Source organism: Magallana gigas, chromosome 3, assembly GCF_963853765.1.
Source record: "Magallana gigas chromosome 3, xbMagGiga1.1, whole genome shotgun sequence".
Taxonomy (NCBI): Eukaryota; Metazoa; Mollusca; class Bivalvia; order Ostreida; family Ostreidae; genus Magallana; species Magallana gigas.
This window is the reverse complement of record NC_088855.1, coordinates 21,371,562-21,395,537: the sequence shown is the minus strand read 5'-3', so window position 1 is coordinate 21,395,537 and position 23,976 is coordinate 21,371,562. Positions and strand designations below refer to the sequence as shown.

General features: G+C 33.8%; 1 protein-coding gene across 3 annotated transcripts; it reads left to right on the top strand.

Annotated features, from left to right (window-relative positions):
* The first annotated feature begins 1,647 nt into the window (after positions 1 to 1,647).
* On the top strand, positions 1,648 to 22,923 carry LOC105325345 (dynamin-like GTPase OPA1, mitochondrial). Of its 3 annotated transcripts, none has more exons than XM_034481187.2 (30): positions 1,648 to 1,812; positions 2,111 to 2,438; positions 2,831 to 2,962; positions 3,255 to 3,366; positions 4,434 to 4,469; positions 5,687 to 5,769; positions 5,960 to 6,013; positions 6,224 to 6,328; positions 6,738 to 6,821; positions 7,168 to 7,244; positions 7,381 to 7,498; positions 7,651 to 7,725; positions 8,066 to 8,137; positions 8,314 to 8,413; positions 8,694 to 8,824; positions 10,220 to 10,292; positions 10,650 to 10,722; positions 10,820 to 10,935; positions 11,202 to 11,266; positions 11,678 to 11,754; positions 12,297 to 12,389; positions 13,182 to 13,254; positions 17,524 to 17,679; positions 18,344 to 18,452; positions 18,885 to 19,018; positions 19,613 to 19,699; positions 20,014 to 20,130; positions 20,886 to 20,979; positions 21,711 to 21,821; positions 22,715 to 22,923. In XM_034481187.2, the coding sequence occupies exons 1-30, from the start codon at positions 1,784 to 1,786 to the stop codon at positions 22,777 to 22,779; spliced, it is 2,979 nt and encodes a 992-aa protein (XP_034337078.2). In that variant the 5' UTR covers positions 1,648 to 1,783; the 3' UTR covers positions 22,780 to 22,923. The 3 variants fall into 3 exon arrangements, with proteins under 3 accessions (XP_034337078.2, XP_011423165.3, XP_065934953.1); XM_011424863.4 differs by having other exon boundaries at positions 6,735 to 6,821; XM_066078881.1 differs by lacking the exon at positions 4,434 to 4,469 and having other exon boundaries at positions 6,735 to 6,821.
* Positions 22,924 to 23,976: the final 1,053 nt, after the last annotated feature.

The following is a 23,976-nucleotide window of genomic DNA, read 5'->3' as shown; positions in this document are numbered from 1 at the left end:
ATTAAATAAACATTAACAAACGAGATTCAGAGCTAAGTCATTAATGCCATATCTTCATTTGCACGTTAGAGTTTCTGATCCGCGCCTCTTTTCACAAACTGTACCCATATTTTTGACTGAAATAAAAATTCTGAAAAGAAAATTAAATGCTTATAAATCATGATTTCCAATCAAAAAAAGATGTATGGGTCATTTTCATTATATTTTATATAAAATATAATATAACCTGTGTAAATGAATCTTTCATTTGAAATAGTTAAACTTAGTCGATATTTCAATATCGAGGGCGGTGAACCGGATGCTAACACAAGTTTCGCGCTTAATTACTGCATGCATAAATGCTGGAATATAAGTCCCTGATAAAACTAACGGATTGCATGACAAATGCATGTATATATTTTCTAAAAATGATTTCAAACAATTGTGTTAATTCAAGACTAGAAAAAAAAAATCCCTCAAAAAACTGTGATTAACATATACTAATTAACAGTCTGAATATGATATATTATGAACTGCGTATGAAATTTTAATATGCTATATAGACACTGACAGTATCAAATAAATAATCTTAGTTGGCAGAGCTTTGGAACAGGCGTTTGTAGCGATAAAAATCGACTTTGCCAGACGAGTAAAAGTCTCACATAATATCCATTTATCAAAATCTTGCTATGAGGTATGTGAACCATGGTATATATATCGATGCATACTAGTAGTACTGAGCGTTTGTTTACATACCGTAAATAAGTACTGAATGACTATGGCATGAAAGATTAGAGGTTGATCGCTGTGTAGGCTATTTGGTCAAAACGTTTTACACTAGTTTTAACTGTTTAGTAATTTATCACATCCACACTAATAATATGTAGGAATGAAATCAATACAGATTGAGAAAACAAAAGTTTCCCTATTTCGGTCTGGTAAAAGCAACACAAAACAATATGTTCCGTTCAAAATATTAATTAAGGCAATCACCTGAAGAAGAAAGAAATGTTCTACAGGAATTGAGAAGTACATAGCCTGTTACATGTACAATCCAAAAGTTATATCCTGGCATCTTAATCAACCAATATTTGATTCATTGTTCAAATACATGTATTTGAACAAATCAGCATATATACCGGGATATATATGTATATTTATTCATGAAACTGAATCGTTAGCATCCGAAGTATCATATCAAGCGCATCTCTCTCTCTCTCTCTCTCTCTCTCTCTCTCTGGAGGGAAGGAGGGAAGGGGCAATGTAAATTTGTTAATTGTTGTTTTTTTATGACGAGGAGCGGGGGGGGGGGGGGGGGGGGGGGTTGTGTCTGTTACTTGTATAAATGTGTAAGCCAAATGGGCACGGACATAAAAATAAATATGTCACAAAAAAGCAATCTGACCAAAACCACAGCTGGTGACCAAAACTTCCATAATATTGTTCTGCTGCTGACTGGTTGTACTTGTACATGTTAATTATTATTCGACCGACGCCTAAATTGTAAGTGTATCCCTGTATGTTGACATAAGAATTAAACTTTTATACACGTAATTTTTTATTATGTGTTTTTTATTTAATCCTTTACCCGTCTTAAGTTTAAAAAAATCCTTAGATTTGTCATTCCGGATAAAGAAAAACTGCACGTTTCTGGTTTTAAATTTTATTTACAAAGGACATTGAATAACGGAAATGGTTTGGGAAATTCGGACTACAGCAGTCATGATTCGAGATGATAGCTAATCTGAAAGTAGAACACTGTACATGTTAGGTGTGATATTTTTGACAGAGCAGCAGCTTTGAGATGAGCATGCTTATTTGTGGAAGATTCGGGTCAGTGAAACAACAGACAGTTATGTTTTTTGACAAATTTTTAACAGAAATGTTATACAGGACGTATCCTAGGCTAATGAAATAATGACGAAATAACATTGATCAAAATGATACGCAATTTTGAATGTTCTAATATCTGTTATAACGACAATTTTTCTTTATTTTTTTAATCTACAGAAATTTTAAGAATATTGAGGTTCGGATTTACTGTAAAATACATTTTAATTTTTTTATTTTATATTTTAAACTATATCGTTGAGAAAATCAAATGTCTAATCTCATTTTTATTTATTTCAAGGCCTCACTGTGAAAGATATGTCCAACAGGCACTGAGAAAGCACAGTCTACAGCAATCACGGAACATCGTATCCAAAAGTCATGTCTTATTAAAGGCTCCATCATCTAGTCAGTCACCCATATTACTCATCTCTGAAAGAGGGCTCTGGAGATTCTATCATGCCTACAAAAATAGATCATCCAGACACCTTCTGTCATCCAGAGGCCGCTTGTTGGTGCATAGCAATCGGCATAATATTGTCACATGGACCCGAATAACCAAGGCCTTGATTAGGCCCCGCAATATCATCATTACTGGGCTAGTTGGAACAGGCGCAGTCATAAGTCAGGTAATATCACACCCCAGCTGATGTCGCTATCACAGTCATATACATGTACTTTAATTTTATAGCATCTGGCATCTGTTAAATGAAGTCACTTTATATGGCCATGGCATTCAGTTATCGTGTTTACTTTCATTTTATTGATTCCCTCATTTTAGAATCACTGTATACATGGATTAAATCTCTTGCATTTTGCTCAAATGTTTTTTTCCAGTTCTGACTCTTTAATTTAGCTGTTTGTGTAAAATTGTTTTGAAATTTTGTCTAACTTCTTTGTTTGCTTTCTCATTTGGTTAAATCGCATCCTCACTTTCCCCAGTCAAAATTGGTGGTGTAACTTGTCTTTTGCTTAATCCATAAATGACTAACATTTTGATGCATTTGGTTTTGTTATACAGAAAATAGAAGCTGTCAGACAGCAGTTACCTGATTTAGAATGGATGAAGGAATACATGCCAGAATCTGAAGCAGTCAAAAACCTCATGAAGAGCATCCAAAGTGCAACCTCCAAGCTCAGCCTACCAGAAAAGGTAAAGTATTAATTACTGAATATTGAATAACACACAATTTAACACCCCCCCCCCCCCAAAAAAAATGCTACATGTAACAAACAAACCAAAAATTAGACTAAAATCTGGACTGCAGTTAGAAGTCTCAACCACAATTCATTATTCAATTTTATTATCTTTAAAGCCTTTGATATCAGAAAGTCTTTCCTTGATCCTGTTTAAATCGAGAATGTTTAGTGTGACTGTACATTGTTATGTTAATTTAAGATATTGTTTTGGTTTTGAAATTCATATGTTTCATTTTGTTTTCTAGGGCTTTATTTCTAGCCACTTGCCTAAAGTAAAGGATGCTGCTGTGGTTGAGGGAATCAAATCCTGGTGGGAGGAGAATGCAGGGAGGAACAGTGCTGCTGTGTTGTCTGAAGGTAAGGCAGTTACTCTGAATGTACTCACTTAAATTAACTCTCAAAGTAACGCAATTGCCTTCTCTAGAGGTTATAATATTTACTACAGTATTTGGTAGATAAGATACACAAACTTTAAAATGTTTATTTTGAGGGTATCTATCCAAATATTATGAAGTTTAGTGTGAGGATAGTATTATATAGGTATAACAGAATGGTAAAAAGTTTTGGTCTGAAGATGAAATTGTCATGTTTAGGGAAGGAGATGTTTATTAAAAAACTGTACCAGTTATATTTTTCATTTGAGGTACAACAGCACCTACCGGCATTAAGCTGATTGAAGGTTTCATCTCTCATATTTGCTATAAGTAAGGTGAAATGGACTCTTTGGTCATTCCACTTGAGTGTTGGGTATTCACTGTGAATTAGTAGTTTCTCTTAAAAGATTTCCAAAAATGTATATCATTATATTTATTTTAACAGTATACACAATACATGTGAACAGACATGTTGTTAGATAAGCACATTAAACAATTATCTCTACAAGTGTGCAGAATTCAAGCTATTACTAAAGATCATTCAAAGAGGCTGTGGGTGGGAAGGGGCATGAGATGGAGTGTATATTTATATGTTTTCATTTGATTTTTGTCATTTTCTGTTAACATTTTGTTCTTTTTCACAATTTCATTTTGTCATACAATGCATTTCATCAGTTAATCTCTAGTGATTGTAAAATATTGTCTCACCACAAATGTTTATTTAAAAATAAAATTTGGTGTTATGACTATTTTTAAATAGTCATAGCACCAAATTTTATTTTCAAATAAATATTTGTGGGAAGACAATATGTACATGTACTCAAAAATTGTGTGTGTTTATTTTCAAGTTTATTTTCAAGCTCAGTTTACAAAACTCATGTTTTTCATATTTTAATAAGTGCAGCACTCAAGGTGCTAGACATGCAGACTTTGGTATTTCATTGTTTGTCTTTCTGTCTGTCAGTGTTTCTGAGACAATCATTAATTTTCAGTGGACAGGTGCTTAGCTCCAGTTTGATGATGATTGTCTTTTCCTTGTTGTTTTACCAGGTGGCCGGGTGTTGTATGCCATATCCCAAGATACAGGTGTGTAGATCTATGCGTTTTTCACCTGTCAGGTGTGTTATAAACGTGAAACAGGTGCTATAAATAAAGTTCTGTTTATAAAATCCCTTGAATTCTGCACAGAAATTCACAATTTAAAACCAACAAGAATAGAGACAAAAATTCATGTTGAAGAATTTTAGAAGGGAGTGGTTTAAACCAGCTGGTAGTTTAAAGTTAAATTTTGTTAATTTGGAATTAGTTTGCCTTCTTAGTTCCAGAACTGTAGCTCTCTGGACAAATTGGATGTGTGATCATAGATCAGAGAGAGACAGTTTTGCTCATCATACTCATACAAAAAGCTATACTTGTATAACACTTTTGTGCATCAAAAGTTATGCAGCAAGAATACCTAAATTAGGTAAATGTTTGGAAATGTTATCAACTTATATGACAGAAATTTAGTATATAGTTGAAAAAATTGCCAACAAATGAGCAGTTAAAGTTTCATTGGAACTGCATGTGAAGAATTCCTCGTTTTTGTCATCAAAGTTTGTATTTTGGAGAGCTACTATTTTAGTGCTACTGCAATGTGTCACTGGAATTACGGTATTGGAATGGATTATTTGTATACATGTAAACAATTCTAAAAAACTGTGAGCCTGATACTCTTATTTGTCCCAGAAATCAGCTAGCTAAGTAATATGTATTCATATCAACCCAGTTTTCTGTTGAGCTTTAAAGCTTTAAAAATGCTCCTTAAAATGATCTGTTTTGATAACTTATGATTAAGTTGCATGTTTCATATTTAAGTCTCATTTTCGTTTACCGATTTTGTTTATTAATTTTTTAATAGTACTTGTGTATTATTTTAAATAGTCATATAATTGAAAGATGGTGAAGGGATTTTAAGTTTAATCAATGATATTTTTATGACTGAGGTTGACGGTACATGTTCTTATTAATATATGTAGTACTATAAACGTATTATATTTGGCGTGGACAATATTTGGTGTAAATTAGTTTTTGAACAAGTTTGCGTAGATTTGAATTAGCGTATTCCTGAATGTGACCATTCTTAAACATTTATGCATGACATGAAGCGATGTACTTGATTTAGCGGAAACCGCATTCCGCCAAAAGTGCTAAATAGAATACACAACCAAATGTAGTACCTTTACAGTATACATGTATTTAGCTTTGCTTTTAAGGTATTAATGTAATAGGATTGAATCAATAATTTCATAATTCTGTTTCAGATCAAAAAGGCACCACCCACAAGAACACGGTTCCTTTGCTGGGCTTTGGGAGGTCAGGGGCAACAGCAACCTCTAGTAAAAAGGTAAAGCAATAAAGGATTGTAGGAACTCCTCCGGTGAATCTGTTTTTACATGGATTTTTGATAACCTCTATTTTAGACAATAAATTAATTGCATTGCCCAAGAAAATGGTAACAGAATAACATATTACATGCTTTTGATACTAAGAATGATTTGATAGTTTTAGTTTTTCTTTTAATTCTTGTATTTCAGAATCCAGAAAAGGAAAGACTGGAGCAGGTCCAGGATGAGATGATTCAGATCCAGGTAGGTTTATCAAAATGAACAAAAAACTTACTCGCATCTTTAAACGATGACATTGTTATGTTTTTTTTACATAGTTACACAAAATGTATATACTATAATTGTTTTTGTTTTTTTAAAATATAAACGAAGGAAAAAATTATTTCTCATATGTATTGTACAGTATAAAGCATCTACTGATAAAATATGACCTTTTTTATAAATTTTATACAGATACGATACCAAAAAGAAATAGACAGATTGATAAAAGAAAATAAAGATCTGCGGAAAAGTTTAATGTTGAAAGAGCCCAAAAGTGGACGCAAAAGAACAATGAGGGTATGTCAGGCGTCTCATTCAATGCAAATTTCATTTTGTTGAAGTCACCTTTATCAATATAAAAATCCTTTCAACATCATAGTAGTCCCCCCCTTGGATGCATGGAAGTATCCTTGTAACTTCCTTATTTCATTGAAAATGTTATGGTATACATGGGTGCATGTACATGTATATTTTTTGTAAGCTAAATGAAAAATATGTATCAATTACATAAGTTCCGATGTCTGACTACTATACCTTCCTACTGAGCCTTAATTGTTTAAGCTTGTATTAATCATCATGTCCATAATTCTATAAACAATACATGTAATTTAAAATTGGCCAGATTCAGCACCATTGATTCCTTTTTGCTTTGATTCGTTGCATGTAGGGTTATGAACATGTTTCACTGTATTCCTTGTTTCAGAAGAGCCTGATAGACATGTATTCGGATGTGCTTGATGAGTTAGAACGCTACGATTCCAGCTACAACACACAAGACAACCTACCCAGGGTAAGGTTAAAGACCGAGAAAATAAATGTCAGCTTTTAGTTTCCATGGTTGAAACCCTTTTCCTTTAACTATAGGTCAAATTTTTACATTGTAATTTAGATACATGTACAATGTACGTTAAGGTATTAAATTACATTGGGCAAAATGTTTGGACTGTTTCTGTCCTATCTGTAATTTCAGACTTGTATTTATAGTATTGGCATTTTTAAAATTTCAAGGATTTTAAGAATGCATGTTATGGTTAAAAGCTGTACAATATGAAAACTTTAGATTGGTGATGTCCTATACCACTCTAAACAATCCAACTTTTTATGAATAAACAATCTGAGGTTCTGATTGGTTTAAGGTTGTTGTCGTGGGAGACCAAAGTTCTGGAAAAACCAGTGTCCTGGAGATGATAGTACAAGCTCGTATATTTCCCAGGTATTAACTAATTCTTCTTCAATAAACTACCTGTACATTTGTGTAAAATAATACTGTAGCTTTTTCATCTGATTCATCTTACATGTATGAAAGAGTAAAAGCATTTGAATTTGATATTGTCCTTGATTTTTTCCAGGGGATCTGGTGAGATGATGACAAGGTCGCCGGTCAAGGTCACTCTCAGTGAGGGTCCCTACCACATTGCATCATTCAAAGACAGCTCCAGAGAATTTGATCTCACAAAGGAAAGCGATGTAAGTGAGAAATACTCCTCTGAAACCAGTACCCAATTTTCTTAAAGACTTTCTGGTTACAAATGAAGAATTTTAAATGTATTAAGTAATACATTGGTTTTTGTGTGGATGAGGAATGTTGTATTAAATTTTTCTTTCTATATGTGTTTTAGCTTGCTGCACTGAGGAAAGAAGTGGAACTGAGAATGAAAGCCAGTGTTGGTGATGGAGAGACAGTGAGCCAAGAGGTAACACTTAATATGCATCAACTTTTTGCATTTTCCCCGAGCTGCCTACGATCATGCCTGAACTTTTGAGACCACCCCTGTGGTATCATCTAGTGTTTACCCATAATGCACACCTAATATGGTTACAAAGGGCAGGTGTCCAAGGTGTCAACCAGTTTATTGCTTATAAATGGCAAATAAAAGTTGGTTTACAGTAAATACTAAGTACCGAATTATTGAAAAATTATTTGTCTGTATTTTATTTTTGATTTACCTTTCTGATTTATGAACAAGTCGTAGTTACTCCATATATATTAAATGTGATATACCATTGACTGATTCTATATGCATGACTTTTTAGTCAATATCCATGACAGTGAAGGGCCCCGGACTCCAGCGAATGGTACTTGTGGATCTACCTGGTATTATCTCTGTAAGTTGTTACAGACAGTATAATGGTTCAGTATTTTAAAGAAGATATATGACGTCAATTTTTCAGGCAAACTTTGAAAATTTTTAATTCTGTGTATTGGAATCCTCCCTAATGATACTAGAGGGTGATTAAAATGCCATTGAAATCTAACTTAAGCGTATATGTATTTATTTTAGACGGAAACTTCGGTGATGGCCCCGGAGACCAAGAATAACATCCGCAAGATGGTGAGGGGGCACATGGAAAACCCCAACGCCATTATTCTCTGTATTCAGGGTAAAGATTTCTTCCCTGCTTTCTGCTCAGATGTAAAATATTATACAAAGAACACTCTTGCATGGCATTTTTGAGATTTACATGTATATTAAACGGGAATTGAATATTTTTTCATTATTTTCTACAGAATGAATTTGCATTTAATAACTTTTATGGTTAGTTATAATGGAAATGACCATTTTCAATGATTTTCTTGCTTTCAAAAATTACTTTAAATGAATTTAAAGTAGAATTTTTCGTTCTTTACCACCATGATTATAATTTTTTGTTCTATAAACAGACGGAGCTCTTGATGCTGAGAGAAGTAACGTGACGGATCTAGTCAGCCAGATGGACCCCACAGGGAAACGCACAATATTTGTCCTCACCAAAGTCGACCTAGCCGAGTCCAATCTGTACAACCCAGACAGGGTAAGGACTGTCACAGCAGATTATCAAGTTGATCATACAAATACAAAATACATGTCAGCAAGATGTACATGTTAATGCAAGATACATGTACATGTATATTGTTGAATCAACATATGAACACATAGAGATTGTACATAACTATTACATGTACCGAGTAAAGGACGAGTGCACTTATGGGCCCCGATAAAAAGTGAAAAAATTAAGAATCAAATTAAGCATATTTTTTTCCTTAACATTATCTATTGATATCTATTCCATAAGAATTAACAAGTTTTAGCGCTGAAATTATTGTTTATAAAAAGCACGAAGCTTTAAAACATAGTAGGGGTCAGCAGACATTCGTGATTTTGTATAGTAAATCGAGGACAGGCGTTCATTTTAAAGCCTTTGTTTACTGTCAGCCTAACCGAGTACAAACTTGTGGAAAAGACAAAATACGCATTATACATTTAGAAAACTCCTGTGAAAGTAAGAAGTTTGTACTCGGTTAGGCTGGTACCTAAAAAATGAAAAACGTATGAAAATTTCAAGATTTTTCCTATAGCAAGCGAAAGCTATTACCTGCGTGACCCATGTTTGAACTCACGCATGGAATAAATTATGTCAAACAATCACGTGGTTTCTATCCAGGTAAACGTTTGTCAAATGTGCTCACTGTAAAACATTGACACGTTTTAGATCACTTTCCATCATCTTTGTATGGTCAGGAATGTTTGTTTGTCACAATGGAAATATGCAACTTCAAAGCTTCATTCGATTTTTTTAAAACGTAAAATAATACATAAAGTATAATTCAGCAAACGCGCCAATCGATCCACCAACAGAGCAATGTTGATTTAAATGTCTCCTCCCTCTGATTTAAATAGACACAATTCAAGTAGGTTCGGTTCGATTTTTCCGGATTTAGATTATTTATAGGCATTTAAAAATCCTCAATTTTTAAATTGTATACTAATTTTGGTAAAATTAAGCATGCATATAAATCAGAAGTATCCATGAGTGCTTAACTATTACGAGAAAAAAGCAATTTGTTGATATTTTCTACATATAAACGGCACTGAAAAAGGGCCCATTCTCTAAAAAAAAACTGAAAAAAAAAAGTGCACTTGTTCTTTCTTTATTTTCTGTTGATCAAATGATTTTGAGAAGTTGCAGAATTGTCTTTGTTTACATTGTTTCGCACATGTCTGGGACATGTTTTTGTAAAGTTTGAGGGAGAAAATAAGGACTTTTAGTCATCGTATATTTATAATCTTCATTCATGTAAAGTGAGATAATAGTTCATAAATATGAATTATTGACAAATAACTAATGAACCTTTCGAGGGATTCATCTTCATGCTACAGTTTGAAAACTGGGTGCTCTAAATCAATAGATTGCCTTTCATTGTTGTAGATCAAATCCATATTGGAAGGCAGACTGTTCCCAATGAAGGCTCTAGGATATTTCGCTGTGGTCACTGGAAGGGGTAGGAGAATGGCAGTGACAAGAGTTCCCATACTATAGATTCCTTATTTTACGCAAATACTTAATTCCGCAATTCAACCATTTTGCACCAAATTGCGAGAATATGAAATTGCGAATGCTGATTTTTTTTATAAGTTTCATAAAGTTTACATCTGTTCCAAAAATAAAAGCGAGATTTAAAATTCCTTGAGAGGTGCTTCTCGCGATTTTACATGGATATTAATTCCACACGTTTGATTAGGAATCTACAGTAATCAAAGAAAATTGTGCCAATAGAAAACCTTCTTTGTGCAAAAAGATATGTATTTATTTAAAGTTTTTTGTAAGCTTTCATGTTAATTATGGCAGTTTGTTGTAGGTAACCAGAATGACAGTATTCAAGAAATAAAAAATTACGAGGAAAACTTCTTCCGGAATTCCAAACTATTCAAGTAAGGCATGCATTTATACTTATTTCCAGCATTTTCATTTTTAAATATTAGATAATTGTCATTATGAATATTAATTTACATTTTTTATGATATTTAGGGATGGTGTACTGAAACCAACGCAAATGGGTACACAGAGTATGAGCATGGCTGTGTCGGAACTCTTTTGGAAAATGGTACGAGAAACCGTGGAGCAACAGGCCGATGCTTTCAAAGGTCAGACATTTGTTATACATGTATATCTCGCTCCATTTTAGCTTATGCCTATGAATTACTTTCTGTGTTTTGGGCTTGGTTTATGTTTTTGTCTTAATTGTATGTTTTCACAGTTTATTTAGTAAGTTGGCCTCCAAGTCCTCTTGTTCTTTGACCCTTTTGAATGAATGCACATTTACAGGTTTACTTAGAACAGTGCTTTACATTTAAAAAGAAAGTACCAGTTATATCTTGCTTGAAATCTAATGTAAATATTTTTTTCTCAGCAACAAGATTTAATTTGGAAACAGAATGGAAAAATACATTCCCAAGACAAAGAGAATTAGATAGGGTAAGACACTTCTGTTCTTTTACTGTATATACATTTACATTGTTTTATCATGGCATGGTTTATTGTAAATTCAAAGTTTTCTCATGTTGGATTGACTCATATCCTAGTTTAAGTAAAGATTGGATATACCACCTGGCAAATTTGTAGACAGAATATATACATGTACATTTACATGGATTTGGTGCAATTAAATGATTGCATCTGGCTTTGTGTTAGAAGGGGTTCAGTGGTCAAATTCGACTGATTACTGTAGATGACATCACTATATTAGATTATTTAAGGTTAAAGTTTGTAGTTTTAACTATAAAATAATATCTTAGATTTGTATCAAAGAACATGTACATTGCATGTTTATAGATCATAGTACTTTATGGGTTCACAAATACTCTGATTTCTGTATTTTATCCTTAGGAGGAACTCTTTGAGAAAGCTAAGGGTGACATCTTGGATGAAATCATCAACCTTGGCCAGCTCACTCCAAAAGAATGGTATGTCCAGATCATAGTTAGTTAGTTACATCATCAATTCTCTTAATTGATATGTTTTAAGTCATGCAATCTAATTATTCCATGTTCTTTAATGCACACATGTGCATACAATGTACTACAGTAAAACACAGTTATAGCGAAACACGTTTACAATGAATCAACGCTTAGAGCAAAGTGATTTTCATTCCCCGGGACTTAAATTACATGTTGTATTAAACTAAACGGTTTTAACAAATTACGCTTATAACGAAGCATATTGGCCTGTCCCTAGTACTCTGTTTTAAGGGTATTTTACTGTAGTCATGTGTATCACTAATACTACACATATGTCTATAGTTTTACTATTATGAGATTAAAGTAATTATTGAATGAAAATTCAATTTTTAATGAGGTTACATATAGATTTACATGAAAACAAATTAATTTACCATGATAATAAAAAAAGTTGTTACATGTATCAAAGAGATGTATCTCTGCATACATATGTATATTTTGGATGTATAAATATAAACACAAGTACATGTATGTATGTGCTGTTGCAGGGAGGAGGCATTTTATAACAAACTGTGGGAGAGGGCATCTTCTTATTTCTTTGAGAGCATCTACCTTCCTGCTGCTCAAACCGAGAACTCTGGGTAATTTTTTATAAAACATATTTTTCTGTTTTGTTTTATGACACTGATTATATTAAGTAAGAGAATTGTATTGTAAATTTTTTTTTCAATTTTAAAAATGAATATTATATGTATAAGCCTGCCATTATTGATATAAAGCTTACAGAGTTACTGTCCTTTGCATGACAGAAAAACTAACAAATTGTTAAAATTTTTATCTGAATAACACAGAAAGCTCATCTAGAGCAGATAATAATTAACTCCATTCAGAACAAAACATATGGAATTTATTGATTTGTGCTTTAGCTACTCTATCTCCATTTCTAAGCAAGGAGCCAGAAAATAAAGAACCTAGTAATCTCTCTTTTGCCTTACAAATGCCTAGATTTTTTGTTCATTTTTAAAAACAATTTAAGAATTGGAATGAATATGATTTGTTTCATTCCAGATTTAATCCTAATGTGTAAGATCTCATTCATTCCCATATCCAATCTGAAATTTACGAACACTTTGTAATAACAACCCCTCTCATTTTTCACTTCTTACCTTTTTTTTTTTTTATCCCATCAAGGCTATAGAAATCATTTACATGTAATTGCTAGTTGAGAAATGTGCACAGATATAAGTTTTTATTTTATATTGATGAGGTCATTTCCTTGCCCTGAAAATGAAAGTTCAGACCTGAAAAAACTAAAAGTAATTAAAAAAAAATCCTATTTTCAGATGCGATCAATTTAATATGTGGTAGGAAACACTTTTAGCCATAAGAATAGAGTTGTAGCTTGTATGGTATTTTTGCATTTTTTTATTCAGAATTTTCAACACAACAGTGGACATCAAACTGAAACAGTGGGCTGACAACATGCTGCCCAAGAAATGTGTAGAGGTCAGTGCAATGTCACACAATCTGATTGAATAGTTGGAATTCCTAAAGTAATTAGGAATTGGAGTCTGCATTTAACATTGATGCCAAAAGTACTCAAACTTTGTGTATTTAGACTATATATACATGTATTAGTAATGAATATAACACTGCATGCTGGTTATTTGTGAAAAATTTTCTAAATGGTTATTCAAGCATGAGTTTTATGCATCTCAGACTTTTACTGGTATACCGGTGTCATATAATATTTTGATACCGCGAAATAATGAACCCGGGTTCATTATATTATGCGATATTATGAACCCGGGTTCAAAATATCGCTGCGATATATTGAACCCCCCCATAAAATATTGAACCCCGGGTTCAAAATATTATGGCCGCGATATTTTGAAACCCTCTCGAACTTTCATTGCTCTTGGAGAGGGGGTTCAAAATATTATGGCCGCGATATATTGAACCCCCTACTGTTTCCAATTTCCTTTGGAGAGGGGGTTCAAAATATTATGGCTGCGATATATTGAACCCCCTACCTATTTCCAATTCCCTTTGGAGAGGGGGTTCAAAATATTATGGCTGCGATATATTGAACCCCCTACTGTTCTAATTTCCTTTGGAGAGGGGGTTCAAAATATTATGGCCGCGATATATTGAACCCCCTACCTATTTCCAAGTCCCTTTGGAGAGGGGGTTCAAAATATTATGGCCGCGAAATTTTGAATCCCCCTCTATTTTTTTTTGCTATTGGATATTATTGTTTCCAATTCCCTTTGGAGAGGGGATTCAAAATATTATGGCTGCGATATATTGAACCCCCTACCTATTTCCAATTCCTATTGGAGAGGGGGTTCAAAATATTATGGCCGCGATATATTGAACCCCCTACTGTTTCCAATTTCCTTTGGAGAGGGGTTTCATTATATTATTGCCACAATATATTGAACCCTGTACTGTTTCCAATTTCCTTTGGAGAGGGGGTTCAAAATATTATGGCCGCGATATATTGAACCCCCTACTGTTCTAATTTCGTTTGGAGAGGGGGTTCAAAATATTATGGCCGCGATATATTGAACCCCCTACCTATTTCCAAGTCCCTTTGGAGAGGGGGTTCAAAATATTATGGCTGCGATATTTTGAACCCCCTACCTATTTCCAATTCCCATTGGAGAGGGGGTTCAAAATATTATGGCCGCGAAATTTTGAATCCCCCTCTATTTTTTTTTTGCTATTGGATATTTTTGTTCCCAATTCCCTTTGGAGAGGGGGTTCAAAATATTATGGCTGCGATATATTGAACCCCCTACCTATTTCCAATTCCCATTGGAGAGGAGGTTCAAAATATTATGGCTGCGATATTTTGAACCCCCCTGCTTTTTTTTATTGCTATTGGAGAGGGGGTTCAAAATATTATGGCTGCGATATATTGAACCCCCTACTTATTTCCAATTCCCATTGGAGAGGGGGTTCAAAATATTATGGCTGCGATATATTGAACCCCTTACTGTTTCCAATTTCCTTTGGAGAGGGGGTTCAAAATATTATGGCCGCGATATTTCGAACCCCCTACTGTTTCAAATTTCCTTTGGAGAGGGGGTTCAAAATATTATGGCCGCGATATTTTGAACCCCCCTCAATTTTTCATTGCTATTGGAGAAGGGGTTCAAATATTCCCTTTGGAGAGGGGGTTCAAAATATTATGGCTGCAATATATTGAACCCCCTACTTATTTCCAATTCCTATTGGAGAGGGGGTTCAAAATATTATGGCCGCGATATTTCGAACCCCCTACTGTTTCCAATTTCCTTTGGAGAGGGGGTTCAAAATATTATGGCCGCGATATTTTGAACCCCCTACCTATTTCCAATTCCTATTGGAGAGGGGGTTCAAAATATTATGGCCGCGATATATTGAACCCCCTACTGTTTCCAATTTCCTTTGGAGAGGGGGGTCAAAATATTATGGCCGCGATATATTGAACCCCCTACTGTTTCCAATTCCCTTTGGTGAGGGCCATAAGGCAAAAATAAAATTATCATTTGTTTGGAATTGCCTCCCACCTTTTTAAAATACCCATTACTGATAAAATTATATTTGCAAACAATGAAAAATAACTTTTTTTTTTTAATGTGGAGATTTTTATTTTTACAATTTTTAATTAGTTTAATTTCAAGTTTAAAAATAAAAAATAATCCCTCCCTCCCTCCCTCCTGGGTCAAAAAACCTCCAGGTGGTAATTCCAAACAAATATTTTTTTAAAGATGGCCTAATATCTATAAAAAAAAAACAAGAGGCCCAATAGCCACATCACTAAATTATAATGATATTACATGTAACCTGAGCATCAATGGTCATAACTTTTGTCAAAGCACCATTAAGAACTCCACACAAATAATACTGTATACAGGGTTATTTTTGCCCTGTTTAATTTTTGCCCTTCTACTACCAGGGTATTGCAAACAGTTTCGCCCCATCTTGAATTCGCCCAGAAGCAGTTGTCTTTAAAGAAAGATGATTAGAAACATTTGAATTTACATAGTTGTAAATTAGCCCGTTGACAACAAGGGCATAAGGGGCGAAAATTAAACAGGGGCTAATATTTCCCTATACAGTATCTTGACAATTTAGTAGCATTTAGATACAGTTTAAAGGAACCATATTTTTTTCATAATTTATACCAAGCAATGTGGTCCATCCAATTTCAACAAAGATGAATGTACACTACCAGAGAATGCGTTCTTACATGTTTCAACAATTCAATATATCACAGGCATAATACACTGATCCCCTTTCCAAAGGAAATCTAAATTAGGTGGGGGGTTGAATATATATCGCAGCCATAATATTTTAAACCCCCTCTCCAATGGGAATTGAAAATAGGTAAAGGGTTCAATATATCGCAGCCATAATATTTTGAACCCCCTCTCCAATACCAATGGAAAATAGAGGGGGGTTCAAAATATCGCTGCCATAATATTTTGAACCCCCTATCCAATGGGAATTGGAAAAAGGTAGGGGGTTCAATATATCGCGGCCATAATATTTTGAACCCCCTCTCCAATACCAATGAAAAATAGAGGGGGGTTAAAAAATTTCGCGGCCAAAACATTTTGAACCCCCTATCCAATGGGAATTGGAAAAAGGTAGGGGGTTCAAAATATCGCGGCCATAATATTTTGAACCCCCTCTCCAATAGCAATGAAAAATAGAGGGGGGTTCAAAATATCGCGGCCATAATATTTTGAACCCCCTATCCAATGGAAATTGGAAAAAGGTAGGGGGTTCAATATATCGCAGCCATAATATTTTGAACCCCCTCTCCAATACCAATGAAAAATAGAGGGGGGTTCAAAATATCGTGGCCATAATATTTTGAACCCCCTCTCCAATGGGAATTGGAAAAATAGAGGGGGGTTCAATATATCGCGGCCATAATATTTTGAACCCCCTCTTTAATAGCAATGAAAAATAAAGGGGGGTTCAAAATAACGCGGCCATAATATTTTGAACCCCCTATCCAATGGGAATTGGAAAAAAGTAGGGGGTTCAAAATATCGCAGCCATAATATTTTGAACCCCCTATCCAATGGGAATAGGAAAAAGGTAGGGGGTTCAATATATCGCAGCCATAATATTTTGAACCCCCTCTCCAATACCAATGAAAAATAGAGGGGGGTTCAAAATATCGCGGCCATAATATTTTGAACCCGCTATCCAATGGGAATTGGAAAAAGGTAGGGGGTTCAATATATCGCAGCCATAATATTTTGAACCCCCTCTCCAATACCAATGAAAAATAGAGGGGGGTTCAATATATCGCAGCCATAATATTTTGAACCCCCTCTCCAATACCAATGAAAAATAGAGGGGGGTTCAAAATATCGCGGCCATAATATTTTGAACCCCCTATCCAATGGGAATTGGAAAAAGGTAGGGGGTTCAATATATCGCAGCCATAATATTTTGAACCCCCTCTCCAATACCAATGAAAAATAGAGGGGGGTTCAAAATATCGCAGCCATAATATTTTGAACCCCCTATCAATGGAAATTGGAAAAAGGTAGGGGGTTCAATATATCGCAGCCATAATATTTTGAACCCCCTCTCCAATACCAATGAAAAATAGAGGGGGGGTTCAAAATATCGCGGCCATAAAATATTGAACCCAGGTTCAATATTTTATGGGGGGGTTCAATATATCGCAGCGATATTTTGAACCCGGGTTCAATATATCGCGGGGTTCAAAATATTATATGACACCGGTACTTATAAATGTAGGTTGGCTGGGACACGCTTCACGATGAATTCATAAAAATCGTAGAAAAAGATAAGAAAAACAAGGGACATGATGAGATCTTTGACCAGCTGAAGTTAGCGGTCATTGAGGCCAGCAAGAACAAGCACCAGTGGGACAGTAAAGCAGAGGACAGTTTGGTAAGGACTCTTTTAACCCTCCACCCCCAAACAAAAATATATAGAACCATTTTAACAAGAGCTTGGACTTTGGGTAGATGTGTCAAACAGCAATGTAATGTAGGCCTGTCTATATCATTGCCGGCCACCCGATCATGGCTCTTTGAAATCAACAAGGTTTGTCTGGCTTTTGAGCTAAGACTATGCAATTGGTGCATATTTCGCTTGAAACTGCGTCATTTTTAACTAATTTTGATGCAAGAAATAGATAGATATGTCCAACCAAAAGTCCAAGGTCTTGTTAAAATGGTTCTAAGCAAAAAAAAAACCAAAATACACAGACTGGTACATGAATACACATCTTCATTTTTACATCTTTCAGAGAATTTTATATTTTAGTTGTAGAAAAGTGCTTTATGTTCATAGGAGAGTAATTCTGCAACCATAAAACAATCATATTTTCTTTATAAGCAAATAATAACATGGCTTTTGAGATTTTGAAATCCACATGAACTCAAGAGGAGAAATAAAGTTTTATGCCTTAGTTGTGGTTGATGTCCAAATTTTATTTCAGCTGCACTACTATTTTCAGAGGCAACTTTTTTTTTCATAGTATGACATGAAATCACATTGTGTATATGTGTGAAAGAGTAAGGGAGAATGTTTTACAATTTTGTTATTGTAGAGGGTCATTCAGGTGAACACCCTGGAGGACCGGTCTGTGACGGACAAACAGCAGTGGGACGCCGCCGTCAAATTCATGGAAGAGACGGTCAAAGGTCGTCTACACCAGAGTATGTACACAGAACTGTCAGTAATTAAGACTTTGATGGGGTGAGGTGATGTCCTATATCTCAAGTTTAATTACCCAGGAGGAAATCAAACTTGTTCAAATATTTTACTGTTCTCATTTGAAATTGACAGTAGATCAAACTGCTTTGTTTAGAAGCCATTTTACTTTCCTGAGCTTCTGTTCTTATGCATTTCTATTCTTTCTCTTTCCTTCTTTATAAGATATGTTCATTACCTTTTAAGTTTTTCCGCTCTTTTCTTGCTTATTTGGCCCTAATGTTTATTTACATTTAGCTCACACATTCAGAGCTTCTTATGGAAGCAAATTTTAATTATGCAAGAAAACATTTAAGGGGACTTTAAGTCTATGTTGTTTTTGGCAATTTCATTTTTTTTGGTCTTACTTAACCTGTGCCGTCCTCTCGTTTTCATAGCACAAGACAAGCTAAAAGAGCTGACTGGTCCAGGAAAGTGGGAGCAGTGGACCCACTGGAAGTCCAAGACTCAGGACCACAGAAACCGAGGGGCCACCAAAGGGGAGTTGGAGAAAATCCTGTCTGCTGAAAAAGTAAGGAAAATATCATACTATAAACCAACTTTTGAAAAAATTATTTTGTGAAAATCAGGAAAAATCAGGAAAATCATTTCTTGCCACAAACTAGACATTGAGTATCATCAACATAGGTGTATAGACCAAAGGCTTGGTCTTTAAAGAAATTGCTTTGAGCAAGTTTATTACTGCTAAGATGTGACATAAAGACATTGTAAATAAAAGATAGTTTACAGTATGCTAACTGTGTTGTTGTATTAAAATAAGTAAAACTAAATTACAAGGGCATATATTTATGTTATACTTGAAATACCTTGGGCATCTGATATATGTCAGCAAAAATGTACATGTGTATTGACTATTGATTAAATACAGAATCTGATGTATTCACATGTTCTTTTAAAATGGATATCACACTTAAAATAGAGACCTACAAAATTTGATTTTTTTAGAGAAGATATTAACACTGATCTAAAGTTGTGTAATTGTTGAGGAAATTTTTAAATTTAAATACCCATAAATATTCATTAAGCTTTCATTTGTATAGAAATATTAAAAATTGTGCAGGCACACACATTCATGTTCTTATAATGTTGCGTTCGGTGTTCACAGGACCACAAGTCAAACCTGGCCACAGATGAACTGACCACTGTCCGCAGGAACCTGCAGACCAGCGGAATAGAAGTCACCAATGACTTTGTAAGTTGGAAATTATGAACCTGTATTTAATTTCTTGATGGCGTATTTAGAACCAGAAATCAGAATTATTTTATTAATTTGATAGAGAAATTTTTATAGAAAAAATGCTTGTAAGTTGTTGATTTTTTCACTTTAATTTTTTGAATTGACTAAATTATTGAAATCAATATCACAAATAATTGCAAAGTCTCTTTGATTATAAAAAAGAAAATCATGAAATACAGTTACGATGTCGCATCCACAAGCAAAAAAAGAAAAAAATTTACAGTATGTTTACATCCAAGTTGTATCATGCGTACATGTATGTTTTATAGATAAGGGAAACTTGGTACCATGTGTACAGACAGTTCTTCCTGACCAAGGCCCTGGGTCAGTGTCAGGAGTGTAGGAAGGGCTTCTACTACTACCAGAAAGGATTCACCGACTCAGGGGTCAGTCAGCATTTCAGTGTCCGTAGTTTGATAATAAATTAGGACTTCTGATATAAACATTCAGTCAAGTACTTTGTACTGTTTCAAGTTCAATTTCTTCTACTGTACTATTGAATTGTGTACAATAGGTACATGCCTAATACATGTATATTGATATAAGTTATTTTTGTATATGGTGGGCTACTTTTTATGAGTTTGAATTTTTTGTGATTTTAAGGGATCAAAGGTATATTATTTTTTTTTTAATGTTCGTAATGTGGATGATTTCCAAATATTTACCAGAGCTTAATATTTAGGTGACTTTGTCTGAATTGCCTGAAAGGAGATACATGTATTAGCACAGCGAAATTAACTGACTGCATGGGATCATGTTAAATGGATAGAATAACTTCATGGTGTAGTGCTCTGACATTGGTTTATTCGTAACTTTTTACATATGCTATAATGAAGTGGTGTAATATGCTTTTTAAAACATGGTTTTATTCTTTTTGAAGTTTTATAAATATGTAACACTTTTTAAACAGTAATGTAATTTTTGCAAGCTGATACATTTGTGTGTGTACAAAGTAAAATGTGAAAGATATGAAAGTGATTTTGTTTTTACCTATAGAATGTTCGATTTCATTTTGCTTTTCATCTTGAAGGATGATTTTAGGATCATGTATAAAATTTACAGTCAATTGCTTGTTAAAAGTAAAAAAGAAATATACTGTAATGTAATGAAATATACTGTAATGTGTTACTTCTGTTTACAGCTGGAGTGTAATGATGTTGTGCTCTTCTGGAGGTTACAGAGAATGTTACAGATTACCAGTAATGCTCTACGACAACAAGTTGTAAATAATGAAGGTAATTAACCCAACTAGTTACATGAATGCATCACTTCTTGGATATCTGTTATGATAAAGCTGTTACACTTTTATACTCTGATGATAAAGCTGTTACACTTTAAGGATATCTCCAATATCCTTAGCTGTTACACTTTAAGGATGTCTCTGATATCCTTAGCTGTTACACTTTAAGGATATCTCTGATATCCTTAGCTGTTACACTTTTAGGATATCTCTGATATCCTTATCTGTTAAACTTTTAGGATATCTCTGATATCCTTATCTGTTACACTTTTAGGATATCTCCAATATCCTTAGCTGTTACACTTTAAGGATATCTCTGATATCCTTATCTGTTACACTTTTAGGATATCTCTGATATCCTTAGCTGTTACACTTTAAGGATATCTCCAATATCCTTAGCTGTTACACTTTAAGGATATCTCCAATATCCTTAGCTGTTACACTTTTATGATATCTCTGATATCCTTATCTGTTACACTTTTAGGATATCTCTGATGATAAAGCTGTAACACTTTAAGATATCTCTGTTGATAAAACTGTTACAGTTTTAAGATATCTCTGATGATAAAACTGTTACTTTTTTAAGATATCTCTCATTAAAAAAAGCTGTTACACTTGAGATATTTTTACTACAACCTACTGATACTCGTGGTTGGAATAAAATATTAGAAACTGGGTTTTGAAGCATTAGGCTTAAAACTCATAAACCCTTCCTTTCTATTGCAGCAAGAAGGTTGGAGAGAATAATAAAGGAAGTTTTGGATGAATTTGGGGAAGATCAGGACACTCTAGCCAAACTGCTGACTGGTCCTAGAGTTCAGTTGGCCGAGGAACTAAGTAAGTACTGTCATTCTGCAATGTTTACACTGTTTTGTTTACCTGTTATAAGAGTTTGATTGATAGTAGATGAAGAGTGAAAATTTCTATCATCAATTTGTAATTTTCTTTGTTTTGCTGAAGAATTGATCAATCCTGTGAAATTTTATGAAGAGTAAACTACCAAAGTATAAAATAAGGCATTTTTATAACAATATCAACATGATTTATAATATACGTGGACATTGAATGCACAATAAACAGTCTTTTAATACATAGACATACCGTATATGTGGTAATTTTTGCAATGATCTAATTTTCGCTTTTTTCGCGATCTCTTTTAAATTGCAAATTATTTAATATGCAGAAATTATATCCTGTATCATTTTCTTTAAGAAACATTTTGATTCGCAAAAAATGATGCAAATTAAAAACGTTAAAGATTTTCCCAAATGTTTGCAAATTTTGTGACACGTGAAAAAAACTGATATACGGTATGTACATGTATTGTAGTACACTGGTTTTCAAAGGGGTATATTTTGCCCCTTTGTAATTTTGACTAGTTCATACATGGTCAAATTGCAATTTTTAAAAATATACAAATCCTCTATTTGAACGTTACTTAACTTCAGTTACAGAGGAGAAAATATGAATTGGATATTAGTTGTTAATTATGAATGGCAATAAATGTTATGATTATACCTCAATCCCGAAATTTTTTGTCACATTGTGGTGCTCTGTGAAGAAAATTGTCATAAAAAAGTTTGTTCATATTTTGGGGGATTTTCATAATTCAGTGTAACTGAGAAATGTGAGATTTTTCTGTGTAAATTCACAGGTATTACATCATAAGTCTTGTGTTCCAAAATATTTCTATATACATGCATTTATATTCTCTTCTTCTTTCTTACTAGAAAAAGTCAGACAGATTCAAGAGAAATTAGAAGAATTTATCCAAGCTCTAAATAAGGAGAAGTGATGACAACTCAAAACCTAGGAGGCAGAGGAGCACGTCTGTGATTTTTATTTGCATTTTTGGGCAGAAACTCTGGAAAAAAAAAAAGAACCCATTCAAACAGAACTTTTTCGGTTTCTTGTACGAGTTTGATGTTTAGCTTGAATACTTCTTTATATATGTGGTGCAGAAATGATCATTTTTCTAATGAATCTTGTAACTAGTGCTGAAATTCCTTTGTTTATATAATACAAATAGGAATTTATTTACACGCATGATGCAGAAATAACCTTGATCATTGTCTTTTTATTGCTGAATGTTAATTATTTTCGGCAGAATTGTATGAACTCTATTTATGTGAAATGTCTACTATTTGCATCTACATATTGTACATGTACTACGTATTTGTCAACAAGATTGCACAGCATTATCGACATCGTGTGCAAGAAAAAAAACACCAGAATACAAGTTTTCTGATGATGCTATTATTTTAATGACTTGTATTAGTCACACAGCAGCATATAAAATTTGTGTGCGTTTTATTTCCATGGTATATATATATGTTACATTGAAAAATAAATGTGTTAAAATATTCTAATTCTTATGATATGGAAAAATGACAATAGGTAATAGATTGACTCACTGAACTAAATTTTAACTAGACGTACTACATTTACATATACTATCATCGATATCTTGGAAAATTAAAAGAAAAACATTGAATTGATAATGCACGTGTCAACAGTTCCTGTACAATGATTCAGTTTATGATTTCCTCACACATTGCCAGTTGTCATTTCTTTTGCAAATCTGGTGTGTTGCAACAATCCTCATATTTGCTAGGATATGTTATTCATACTCCCTGCACAAAACTGTGCGTATTCAGTATTTAAGATCCCTAATAAATGGGCGATTAATTGCAATGCGATGGGTCAAATTTTAATAAGAAGCTATTGCTTTATTTGACGACCCCTCCGAATTTCTGTTTCCCGGATATGGCATCACATTGACACATGTTGCTAGTATTTAGTTACCCTTCATAAATGCTTGTCATGCAATTCTTTTGTCACAATTACCAACATTTTCCCTTTCTTTTGATTTCAACAGTGTTCGAAAGGGTTTTTTTGTGGCATGCGTAACGAACATACATATAGAACCTGTTCACAAATAGCAAATAGGCAGATGCTATATTCATGATTACGATGTAATATTTCTACGGGA

Excerpts from the sequence above, each read along its gene's own strand:
- LOC105325345 (XM_011424863.4), top strand. The coding sequence starts at position 1,784 with ATGAGCATGCTTATTTGTGGAAGATTCGG. Across the intron at positions 8,138-8,313 it reads ATCTACCTGGTATTATCTCT|ACGGAAACTTCGGTGATGGC; the intron begins GTAAGTTGTTAC and ends TATTTATTTTAG. Across the intron at positions 21,822-22,714 it reads TCAGTTGGCCGAGGAACTAA|AAAAAGTCAGACAGATTCAA; the intron begins GTAAGTACTGTC and ends CTTTCTTACTAG.